Here is a 13353-nt window from a genome sequence, read left to right on the forward strand (position 1 = left end):
ATATGAGCAAGAGTCATGGCAGCCTAGAGACCTGTGACTTTAAAAGGTGAACCAGGGGGCAAATGAAGGCCGTAATCAGAATGGGTCACAGCGAGGGTGCAGTTGGCAGCTCTGTCTAGGGGTTGTACTCTAGTGTACTGCTTCAGCTCTGCACTTTTTGGGGACGTCCGAAATGGCACCCTATTCCCCATATAGTGTACTACTTTTGACCAAGGCCCGTAAGGCTCTGGTCAAAAGTAATGCACTATATAGGGAATAATGTGCCATTTGGGACGTAGAATGTATTTATCCCAGTTATTTCAGGGGTTATGTCACCAGTGAACTCTGTTTAGTTTGAGCTTGGTGTGTGTGGTGGTGGTGTGTATTGTAAGCCCCCAAATGGATGGGAACTCTAATTGAAATTAAACAAAGCTTTCCCTTTTTTTGATGCACAAGGGGTGTGTGTGTGTGTGTGTGTGTGTGTGTGTGTGTGTGTGTGTGTGTGTGTGTGTGTGTGTGTGTGTGTGTGTGTGTGTGTGTGTGTGTGTGTGTGTGTGTGTGTGTGTGTGCGTGCTGCTCGTGTGTGTGTAGCCAGTCATTCTACCACGTTATGCTGAAACCAGCCACCTGCTCTGGCCAGCTGCCCATCTGGTGGGTAGTGATATTTTTACCTCGTCCGTTGGTCGTTGCATGAGTATGGCATTAAGAGATGAGCTCTGACTTGGGAGCTGGTCCAGTCAGGAACCTCAGTACTACCCCTCCATTGAACCACACTATCAGCATCATAATATAGCGGCCATAGCCCAAAACTGGCAAAACACAGAGGACCAGGCCGTAACCAGCAAGGCTAGCTACGCCCAGTGCCACTATATATTGAATATCATTACCATATTGAATATTGGGTTAGCATTAGTCAGGAGACTCACTACTTCCCCTCAACTAAACCACACTATCAAAATCATAACATAGCCCAGCTCTGGTCAACAACAGAGGAGAGGACCAGGCCATAACCTCCATGACTAGTCTACACCCAATGCTACTGGATATAGCATTAGCATTGACCAACCGCTGTTAAATCTAGCATAGTAAGATCAATTAATTAATTAATCTTAAGAACATTATATGGGATACTAAACAGCACTCCTGAAACCAACCACTGTTAGTGTCACACACACCTACAAACTAGCATTAGCATGCTAATCACCATTTATGTGCATGGCTTTTCAAATATCCCCCCAGTGCCTGGCTATAGCTACTCTCAATAGACTAGCATTTAGATGACATATCGTCATACAATAAGATCAATGACAGATAGTTGGTTAACAATCCTCTATAGGATTTTGCATTGATTGTATCCATGGCACTTACTGTACACTAGCCAGGGGGAGGCAGGGGGAGGGTAGGGGGGGGGGGGTGGTGGTCCATGGGGAACTGAGATGTATGACACATGAAGTGATGGCAAATTACCCACAGTTCCCCAGGGGTCAATGGTGATGACATGTGACTGGAAGGGGCGATGAAGAGACACATCAGATCATGTGGAGCGGTACTAACCGGCGAGTCACACTCTCCCAGGCCTCACACTTCGAGGCCTGGTTGTCCAGATGACTTGTCTACCTCGTTCCAACACCAGATCTGGTTTCAAATACTATGAATATTATTTGAACCCAGGTCTGCTTGTCGTCCAGATGACTTCGCTACAAGGATGGGTGCCTGGGCTCTTTTCCCACACTGTTTGCCCTGAAGGAAATACAGGACAGAAGAGCTAAGCTAACTGATTGTCCACTCATTTGTGAGAGTGACAGAAACACCTTCTCATTGCTCGCTCACTCAGGTGGCTAACAGCTAACCTTCCTCCTTTCCTCTGGGCTGCAGCCACAAACTGTAAAATAATACAATTAACTCCAGATATGACCAACTCTATATCTGCTCTCAGCTGCAGTGCATTTCTTACAGCTAGCTCATTATTTTTTGTCTCTCTCTTTCTCTATGAATAGTGTACTCTCTGTTGGAGTGGGATGGTAAGGAAGTAATTCGAGTGAAGCGGTTATGGGGACATATGGGGGATGGTGTGACAGTGTGGCAGTTCGGCTCTGGCTGTGTCCCAGATGGCATTTCCTATGCAGTGCATTACTTTTGACAAGAGCCCTATATACACTACATAGGGAATAGGGTGCCATTTCAGATGCATCCAGTGTGGCCCCCTCCTGTCATATTGCAGGAGGGGGTCTGTGCCAACAGAGATTGCATTTCTGAGGAGTTTTCCTTTGTAAGAGCACTAACACCTTGTTCACACTCGCAGCTTGAGCGTGCTGTTTTCACATCCTGCGGGCTATGGCAGTCAGGCTCTAGCAGCTAACGCTTTTCACAGAGGAAATCTAGGCTGTGAATGTCAAGGGCATTGTCCTCAATCAATACCTATTTTCATTCACTGTGCTTCGAATATGACTCACTGTTCTGTTCTAAAGAAAATATTGCAGTATAGGGACATGTTTGTCTATACACTATCAATAAGTAGTAACCCTAGCATCAGCTAGCATCAGATGTGCAAGGTTTACTTTCACAGTGACCCTCTTTTCTGATAGGTCTGTTTGGATGGTCTGACCCCACAGTAGCAGGGTTGATAACTACCTTTCCTGAATTAGATCAAAGAATAGCGTTAGTCAAATTGAGGGGTAACATGTCCAAGGGCAGAGGGATTGGTCCAGGAATTAGGGAGGCAAGTCTAGCACATAATGTCCCAGTGGCTAACATATTGTACATGCCATCTGGGTGGGTACTGAAGGTCTGGGATAGGGAACAGGGCATCAGCAGAGTTCTGTCTACCATTTCGATATGAAGCAAAAGTATGGGAACTACACTCTCTACATACAGACCAGGCAGTGCTTGAATTGGGCAGGAGCTCACCGGAGCTGAGTACCGGCACCTCCATTTTTTTACTGCTTGAGCTCCTTTTCCTCACATAGAATATAAACTGAAAAGTGTTGCGGAGATCCTGCAACTATATATAAACAGTACCGGCATCCAAAATGAATACAAGCACCTATTTCAGTCCAAGTCAAGCACTGAGGCCAGGATTCAATCGAGCAAATATTAACTATACCTGTGCACAGCGATAGACTTTTAAAGGCAATTGCCCTGATGATCACTGAGATCATGGTCGCTGCAATTGCTGTGGAATGTAGGCTCCAATCACAGTTCACAAGGTTGTTTATCTGTGTTTGTTTGAATCCTGGGCACTGTGTCAGTAATGTCAGTAATAATTGCGCCGGAGGGGATGGCTGCCGTTTTACGGGCTCCTAACCAACTGTGCTATTTTGTTAGTTTTTTCACATTGTTTGTAACTTATTTTGTACATACAGTTGCTGCTACTGTCTCTTATGACAGAAAAGAGCTTATGGACATCAGAACAGCGATTACTCACCTCAAACTGGACAAAGATTTTTTCTTTAATGAGTCCGACGCGAAAGATATACTGCTGTCCGGAGACCAGGCCCAAATCCCTTCATTTGCGTGAAGAAAAGGCGGAGATATAGAGGGAGAAGGTCGGGGTGCCTTGTTAGGATTCGTAGGCGAGTGAGTAAATCGCCATTACCTTCGGTTCTATTGGCCAACGTGCAATCACTGGAAAATAAACTTGATGATCTACGGTCGAGACTATCCTACCAAAGGGCCATTAAATACTGTAATATCTTATGTTTCATGCATCAGCAGGACAGAGCAGCTACGTCTGGTAAGACGAGGGGCGGTGACTCGCTCAATACTGAAGTGGTCAGATGACGCGGATGCTCTGCTAGCACAGACTGGAATATGTTCCGTGATTCATCCAATGACATTGAGGAGTATACCACCTCAGTCACCTGTGTCGTGACTTTAACATTAATCTGAAGACTGTTATTTCTCTAATTAACTAACTATGTTTAATTGTTACCTTATTAAATTAATTATGTAACAATTAACTCATTATGATCTGGGGCACCACGAGAGTGGTTCTTTAAAGAGTTACCATCTACCGAATTAAACTCTAAAAAGGTGTTTACCTATCACATCTATAAACAGTCAATTTATTAATCATAACCTCGTATCATATCATCATTCTGAACAGTTATAACCTCCTTGCATCTGAAAACCCAGAGCCTTACTTATGATTCAGTACTACACAAACTGGTTTAATTCTTTATTTACTAGCTAATTAAATGGGAACACAGGATAAACACACACACTCTGCAAAGGTTATTGACTGGCGACTTAATACGTTGAAAACAGATCCCTAGTGGAATGACAACAACATGGATGCTAGTTAAAGAAGAGATGGAGTGAGAGAGGGACAGAGACACTTAACATTGCCAAATTCAGAAACATTAACCAGGTAGGCCTGATCACCGACAATGATGAGACAACCTATAGGGAGGAGGTCAGAGACCTGGCAGTGTGGTGCCAGGACAACAACCTCTCCCTCAATGTGAGCAAGACAATGGAGCTGATCGTGGACTACAGGAAAAGGCCCACATTAACATTGACGGGGCTTTAGTGGAGCGGGTCGAGAGTTTCAAGTTCCTTGGTGTCCACATCACCAACAAACTATCATGGTCCAAACACACCAAGACAGTCGTGAAGAGGGCACGACAACACCTTTTCCCCCTCAGGAGACTGAAAAGATTTGGCATGGGTCCCCAGATCCTCAAAAGGTTCTACAGCTGCACCATCGAGAGCATCCTGACCGGTTGCATCAACGCCTGGTATGGCAACTGCTCGGCATCTGACCGTAAGGCGCTACAGAGGGTAGTGCGTACGGCCCAGTACATCACTGGGGCCAAGCTTCCTGGCATCCAGGTACCTATATACTAGGCGGTGTCAGAGGAAGGCCCAAAATATTGTCAAAGACTCCAGTCACCCAAGTCATAGACTGTTCTCTATGCTACCGCACAGCAAGCGGTACCGAAGTCTAGAACCAAAATGCTCCTTAACAGCTTCTACCCCCAAGCAATAAGACTGGTGAACAATTAATCACATGAACACCGGGACTATTTACATTGACACCTCCACCCTCCCTTTGTTTTTACTCTGCTGCTACTCGCTGTTTATTATCTATGCATAGTCACTTTACCCCTACCTACATGTACAAATTATCTCGACTAACCTGTACCCCCGCACATTGACTCGGTACCGGTGCCAACTGTATATAGCCTCGTTATTGTTATTTTATTGTGTTACTTTTTATTTTTTACTTTAGTTTATTTAGTAAATATTTTCTTAACTCTATTTCTTGAACTGCATTGTTGGTTAAGGGCTTGTAAGTAAGCATTTCACGGTAAGGTCTACACCTGTTGTATTCGGCGCATGTGACAAATAAAAATTGATTTGAGTTGATTTGATTTATACTGTACATACTCTACACTAGACAGCAGCAGTAACAGCAGCCAGCAGTACATACAGTGACTTTTCCAACTCATTAGCTCAAAGTGACAACATGATGAATTGACTCTCCATAGCTCTAGTGACAACGCAGCAGCCATCGCTTTATTTACATGCACATTAGGTTCTCATGCCACCAGATCCAGCTGTACCTTGGAAACTGCTCATTCTTCATTTATATGGTCATTTGTCCCATGTTGGAGGTTGCCCACCCCAGATTGAGTTAGATCTGGTCTTTGTTAGGGCTGTAATTACTCAGTCCGTTGCTTCCTCCCTCCCTGTGTGTCTATCAGAGATCTCCAGTACTAACAAACAAAGGTATTACTGACAATGGATGTACGCATTTTGGCCATGAAGCCTTATTCAGCATAGAGACCAAACAGAACGTGTTTTTATTTTATTTATTTTATTTCACCTTTATTTAACCAGCTAAGCCAGTTGAGAACAAGTTCTCATTTACAACTGCGACCTGGCCAAGATAAAGCAAAGCAGTGCGATAAAAACAACAACACAGAGTTACATATGGGGGTAAAAAAACATAAAGTCAAAAAATACAACAGAAAATATATATACAGTGTGTGCAAATGTAGCAAGTTATGGAGGTAAGGCAATAAATAGGCTATAGTGCAAAATAATTGTCAGTGTTGCTGTAGGTGGGTGTGGTGGTGGAATCAGGCGCAGGACGCAGAAAGTAAGTCCAAAAGACTTTAGTGGATGCACAAACACAAGCACGAATAAATGCCCTGAGGCGAGAACTCCGCACGCAGGCGAAAACAAAACGGGCGCACTAAACAGGTGCGACAAAACACTCCAACACAATGGAGAACAGCTCAACCGAGCAAACAGTATACGTACTAGCCAAACGCACGACAGTGAAAACAATCACACACAACACTTGACAAACACAAGGAGAACTTATAGGACACTAATGACACTAAACGATAACAGGTTTACAAATACCAGACCAGACCAAACGAACATAGAAACATACAACGGTGGCAGCTAGTATTCCGGAGACGACGAACGCCGAAGCCTGTCCGAGCAAGGAAGAGAGGCAGCCTCGGCCGAAACCGTGACAGTACCCCCCCCTTGACGCGCGGCTCCAGACGTGCGCTGACTCCGGCCTCGGGGACGACCAGGAGGACGCGGAGCAGGGTGCGTCGGGTGACCACGATGGAATTCCGTCAGGCGAGACGGGTCCAAAATGTCTCTCCTCGGCACCCAGCACCGTTCCTCCGGGCCGTACCCCTCCCACTCCACTAGATATTGGAGACCCCCCATCCGACGTCTCGAATCCAAGATGGACCGCACAGAGTACGCCGGTGCCCCCTCGATGTCCAATGGGGGCGGAGGAGTCTCCCTGATCTCATTTTCTTGGAGTGGGCCAGCTACCACCGGCCTGAGAAGAGACACATGGAACGAGGGGTTAATACTTTTATACTCAACAGGTAGTTGTAATCTGTAACACACCTCGTTCAATCTTCTCAGGACTTTAAATGGCCCTACAAACCGCCGACCCAGTTTCCGACAGGGCAGGCGGAGGGGCAGGTTTCTGGTAGAGAGCCAGACTCGATCACCAGGTGCGTACACCGGTCCCTCACTGCGGTGGAGATCGGCGCTCGCCTTTTGACGACGGAGGGCCCGCTGCAGGTGGACGTGTGCAGCGTTCCATGTCTCCTCCGAGCGCCGCACCCACTCATCCACCGCAGGAGCCTCGATCTGGCTCTGCTGCCAAGGTGCCAGAACCGGCTGGTAACCTAACACACATTGGAAAGGGGTTAGGTTAGTGGAGGAATGGCGTAGGGAATTCTGGGCCATTTCGGCCCAGGGAACGTACCTTACCCACTCCTCCGGCCGGTCCTGGCAGTATGTTCTAAGAAACCTACCCACATCCTGGTTCACACGTTCCACCTGCCCATTACTCTCCGGGTGGTAACCCGAGGTGAGGCTCACCGAGACCCCCAACCGCTCCATAAAAGCTCTCCAGACTCTGGAGGTAAATTGGGGACCTCGATCAGACACAATATCCTCGGGTACCCCGTAGTGCCGGAACACATGGGTGAATAGCGCTTCGGCGGTCTTCAGGGCAGTAGGAAGGCCCGGCATAGGGAGCAAACGACAGGCCTTAGAGAACCGGTCCACAACGACCAGTATAGTGGTATTCCCCTGTGAAGGAGGAAGGTCAGTGATGAAATCCACCGAGAGGTGAGACCATGGTCGTTGTGGAACGGGCAGGGGTAGTAACTTACCCCTAGGCAGATGTCTAGGCGCCTTACACTGGGCGCACACGAGCAGGAGGAAACATAAACCCTCACATCCCTCGCCAACGTGGGCCACCAGTACTTAGCACTAAGACAGTGCACTGTCCGGCCGATACCAGGGTGTCCAGAGGAGGGTGACGTGTGAGCCCAATAGATCAATCGATCCCGAATCTCGAGCGGAACGTACTTCCGACCCTCCGGGCATTGAGGTGGACTAGGGTCGGTGCGTAACGCCCGCTCGAGTTCAGCATCGACCTCCCACACTACCGGTGCCACCAGACAAGACTCCGGCAGTATGGGAGTGGGCTCCACGGACCTCTCCTCCGTGTCATACCGCCGAGACAGTGCGTCTGCCTTACCGTTCTGTGACCCAGGGATGTACGTGATCTTAAATATGAACCGGGTCAAAAACATATTCCACCGCGCCTGGCGAGGGTTCAGTCTCCTCGCTGCCCGGATGTACTCCAGGTTACGGTGGTCCGTCAAAATGAGGAAAGGGTGTTGAGCCCCCTCAAGCCAGTGCCTCCACACCTTTAGGGCCTGTACCACGGCTAACAGCTCCCTGTCCCCTACGTCATAATTTCGCTCCGCCGGACTGAGCTTCTTGGAATTAAAAGCACAGGGGCGGAGTTTAGGTGGCGCGCCGGACCGTTGCGAAAGCAACGGCCTCTGACGCGTCCACCTCTACCTGAAATGGTAAAGAGGGATCCGGATGCGCCAGCACCGGGGCCGAGGTAAACAGGTCCTTCAGCCTCCCAAACGCCCTGTCCGCCTCGGCTGACCACTGCAGACGCACCGGACCCCCCTTCAAAAGAGACGTTATGGTAGCTGCCACCTGTCCAAAACACCGGATAAACCTCCGGTAGTAATTCGCAAACCCCAAAAACTGCTGCACCTCCTTCACAGTGGTTGGCGTTTGCCAATTACGCACGGCGGACACCCGGTCTACCTCGATCTTCACCCCTGACGCAGACAACTGATAACCCAAAAAGGAGACCGACTCCTGGAAAAACAGACACTTCTCTGCCTTGACATACAGGTCGTGCTCCAACAGCCTCCGCAACACTCGGCGCACCAGGGCCACATGCTCGACTCGGGTAGACGAGTACACGAGAATGTCATCTATGTACACGACCACCCCCTGCCCCTGCATGTCCCTGAAGATCTCATCCACGAATGATTGGAAAACTGAAGGAGCGTTCATCAACCCGTATGGCATGACAAGATACTCGTAATGGCCCGAGGTGGTACTAAAGGCTGTCTTCCATTCATCGCCCCCCCTAATGCGCACCAAGTTGTACGCGCTCCTGAGATCTAATTTAGTGAAGAAACGCGCCCCGTGCAATGACTCCGTCATGGTCGCAATCAGCGGGAGTGGATAACTGTACTTCACCGTGATCTGATTGAGACCACGGTAATCAATGCACGGGCGTAACCCACCATCCTTTTTCTTCACAAAAAAGAAACTCGAGGACGCAGGGGAAGTGGAGGGCTGTATGTATCCTTGTCTCAGAGATTCGTCTATGTAAGTCTCCATAGCTCTCTTCTCCTCCTGAGACAGAGGATACACATGGCTCCGTGGGAGCACAGCTCCTGCCTGGAGGTCTATCGCACAATCTCCCTGTCTATGGGGAGGCAACTGCGTCGCCCTCGACTTACTGAACACAATAGCCAAATCCCCATACTCAGGGGGAACGTGCAATGCGGGCACCTGGTTTGGACTCTCCACCGAGGTAGCCCCTACGGAAACGCCTAAACATCGACCCACACACTGAGCAGACCACTCCATCAGAGCCCTCTCCTGCCACGAAATAGACGGGTTATGGGTACTCAACCAGGGCATGCCCAGCACCACCGGATACGCAGGCGAGTCGATCAGAAATAGCTGGATCATCTCCTGATGACCCCCCTGCGCACACATCCTAAGTGGCGCCGTGACCTCCCTGATCAAGCCCGCACCCAACGGACGGCTATCTAGGGCATGAACGGGGAAGGGGACGTCAACAGGGAGAAGGGGAATCCCTAAGGCTAAACAAAATCTCTTATCAACAAAATTCCCAGCCGCGCCTGAATCTACCAGCGCCTTATGCTGGGAATGAGGTGCGACCTGTGGAAAACGCACAGGTATACAGAAGTGCGCAACAGAGAGCACTGGGTGAGTGGGGCGCCTACTCACCTGGAAGGGCTCCCCAGTGCGGGGCCTGTCGTCTTCTCCCCTAGGAGGCCATCCCCAGCACCTAGCCGCGGTGTGTCCTCCCCGACCACAGTTGGTGCAGGAGATGGACCCCCTCGTACTCCGACCCCTCCTCTCTCTAGCGCCAGCGCCCCCGAGCTCCATGGGGCACGGCTCGGAGGCGCTGGAGGGTGAAATGGACGGACCCCCCTCGGGACGTCCGCGGGTAGCTAGCAGGGTATCCAGCCTGATGGACATGTCGACTAACTGGTCGAACGAGAGGCTGGTGTCCCGACAGGCCAGCTCCCTACGGACGTCCTCACGTAGACTACAGCAGTAGTGATCAATGAGGGCCCGCTCATTCCACCCTGCATCCGCCGCTAGAGTCCGGAATTCCAACGCGAACTCCTGGGCACTCCTCTTCCCCTGCCGGAGGCAGAACAGACGCTCCCCCGCCGCTTTCCCCTCCGGGGGATGGTCAAACACCGCCCTGAAGCGGCGGGAGAACTCGGCGTACGTGATGGTGGTAGCGTCTATTCTCCTCCACTCGGCGTTGGCCCATTCTAACGCTTTGCCGGAAAGGCAGGAGATCAGGGCGGACACGCTCTCGTGTCCCGAGGGCGCCGGGTGCACGGTGGCCAGGTAAAGCTCCACCTGGAGAAGGAAGCCCTGACACCCGGCAGCGGTCCCATCGTAGGCCCTCGGGAGCGAGAGTCGAACTCCTCTGGGTTCCGGAGCGGGAATGGGCTGACTTGCCGATGGTGAGGGCAGGGAAGATGGCGTTGGGGGTGTCCCTCGGGTCTCCCAGCGTTGGAGGGTGGTGATCACCTCCTGCAGGGCGGACCCCATCCGCAGGATCTGGTCATTCTGTTCCCGGACCCTGTCCTCCAACGTCTCCTGTGCTGCTGCAGCTCCTGCTGATTCCATTCGAGCAGGTGTGTGATTCTGTCAGTGTTGCTGTAGGTGGGTGTGGTGGTGGAATCAGGCGCAGGACGCAGAAAGTAAGTCCAAAAGACTTTAGTGGATGCACAAACACAAGCACGAATAAATGCCCTGAGGCGAGAACTCCGCACGCAGGCGAAAACAAAACGGGCGCACTAAACAGGTGCGACAAAACACTCCAACACAATGGAGAACAGCTCAACCGAGCAAACAGTATACGTACTAGCCAAACGCACAACAGTGAAAACAATCACACACAACACTTGACAAACACAAGGAGAACTTATAGGACACTAATGACACTAAACGATAACAGGTGTACAAATACCAGACCAGACCAAACGAACATAGAAACATACAACGGTGGCAGCTAGTATTCCGGAGACGACAAACGCCGAAGCCTGCCCGAGCAAGGAAGAGAGGCAGCCTCGGCCGAAACTGTGACAATAATTACAATTAGTGTTAACACTGGAATGCTAGATGTGCAAGAGATTATGTGCAAATAGAGATACTGGGGTGCAAAAGAGCAAAATAAATAACAATATAGGGATAAGGTAGTTGGGTGGGCTAATTTCAGATGGGCTGTGTACAGGTGCAGTGATCGGTAAGGTGCTCTGACAACTGATGCTTAAAGTTAGTGAGGGAGATAAGAGTCTCCAGCTTCAGAGATTTTTGCAATTCGTTCCAGTCATTGGCAGCAGAGAACTGGAAGGAATGGCGGCCAAAGGAGGTGTTGGCTTTGGGAATGACCAGTGAGAAATACCTGCTGGAGCGCAGAATACGGGTGGGTGCTGCTATGGTGACCAATGAGCTAAGATAAGGCGGGGATTTGCCTAGCAGTGATTTATAGATGGCCTGGAGCCAGTGGGTTTGACGACGAACATGTAGTGAGGACCAGCCAACAAGAGCGTACAGGTCACAGTGGTGGGTAGTGTATGGGGCTTTGGAGACAAAACGGATGGCACTGTGATAGACTACATCCAATTTGCTGAGTAGAGTGTTGGAGGCTATTTTGTAAATGACATCGCCAAAGTCAAGGATCGGTAGGGTAGTCAGTTTTACGAGGGCATGTTTGGCAGCATGAGTGAAGGAGGCTTTGTTGCGAAATAGGAAGCCGATTCTAGATTTAACTTTGGATTGGAGATTCTTAATGTGAGTCTGGAAGGAGAGTTTACAGTCTAACCAGACACCTAGGTATTTGTAGTTGTCCACAAACTCTAGGTCAGACCCGTCGAGAGTGGTGATTCTAGTCGGGTGGGCGGGTGCCAGCAGCGTTCGATTGAAGAGCATGCATTTAGTTTTACTAGTGTTTAAGAGCAGTTGGAGGCTACTGAAGGAGTGTTGTATGGCATTGAAGCTCGTTTGGAGGTTTGTTAACACAGTGTCCAATGAAGGGCCAGATGTATACAAAATGGTGTCGTCTGCGTAGAGGTGGATCTGAGAGTCACCAGCAGCAAGAGCGACATCATTGATATACACGGAGAAAAGAGTCGGCCCAAGAATTGAACCCTGTGGCACCCCCATAGAGACTGCCATAGGTCCAGACAACAGGCCCTCCGATTTCACACATTGAACTGAGAAGTAGTTGGTGAACCAGGCGAGGCAGTCATTTGAGAAACCAAGGCTATTTAGTCTGCCAATAAGATTGCGGTGGTTGACAGAGTCAAAAGCCTTGGCCAGGTCGATGAAGACGGCTGCACAGTACTGTCTATTATCGATCGCGGTTATAATTTCGTTTAGGACCTTGAGCGTGGCTGAAGTGCACCCATGACCAGCTCGGAAACCGGATTGCATAGCGGAGAAGGTACGGTGGGATTCGAAATGGTCGGTGATCTGTTTGTTAACTTGGCTTTCAAATACTTTCCAAAGGCAGGGCAGGATGGATATAGGTCTGTAACAGTTTGGATCTACAGTGTCACCCCCTTTGAAGAGGGGGATGACCGCGGCAGCTTTCCAATCATTATAAGTAGTGTACACACATCCAGTAGTAATGAAAGAAAGATAAGATACCCGCAGACATACCCTAGGTCTTCTTGCACAATAAAACTACGGGAGCGTTCGAAAGTGTGTGGGTATCTATCTTTCTTTCATGATCAAACAGAAACAGTGCATTACTTCAGTGACATCAAAAAATAAGAGTTGAGCTTATTGTCTTATTGTGCATTCTGTATTTTCTCTACAGAGATTTGTCTGCTGACGAAGGGGAGACGCACGGCCAGCGTTCGTGCTGACACCTACTGCCGTCTCTTCTCCCTCTCTGTGGACCACTTCAACGAGGTGTTGGAGGAGTACCCCATGATGCGCCGCGCCTTCGAGACTGTAGCCATCGACCGCCTGGACCGCATCGGTAAGACCATGACCACACCACATACTGTACTGTGTTGGGTTGGTGCCCTGTCATGCCCTGCCTGTGCCGTGTCATGTGTATCTATCTGTTTTCATCATGTCCGTCTGCCATCGCGATGCATGACCTGTAAGCTGCACACTCTTTGTTCTTTCATTCCTCCTCTCTTTCCATCAAATTACCTTAATTTTACAATCATTTTTACAATGGTAACATTGATTGTTTAAAAAAGTTAAGTC

At 49.4% G+C, this 13353-nt stretch overlaps 1 protein-coding gene across 1 annotated transcript in view; it reads left to right on the forward strand.

Annotated features, from left to right (window-relative positions):
• LOC311127735 (potassium/sodium hyperpolarization-activated cyclic nucleotide-gated channel 1-like) overlaps positions 1 to 13353 on the forward strand; it is a gene marked incomplete at both ends in the record, with an annotated part of 218702 nt that overhangs the window by 188718 nt on the left and 16631 nt on the right. Inside the window, one exon of the mRNA XM_084159603.1 lies at positions 12953 to 13117. Within this exon, the coding sequence (XP_084015729.1) occupies positions 12953 to 13117 (165 nt within the window). The remainder of the gene's footprint in view (positions 1 to 12952; positions 13118 to 13353) is intronic.

The sequence above is a fragment of the Coregonus lavaretus genome (genome assembly GCF_964263955.1).
Source record: "Coregonus lavaretus genome assembly, chromosome: 4".
Taxonomy (NCBI): Eukaryota; Metazoa; Chordata; class Actinopteri; order Salmoniformes; family Salmonidae; genus Coregonus; species Coregonus lavaretus.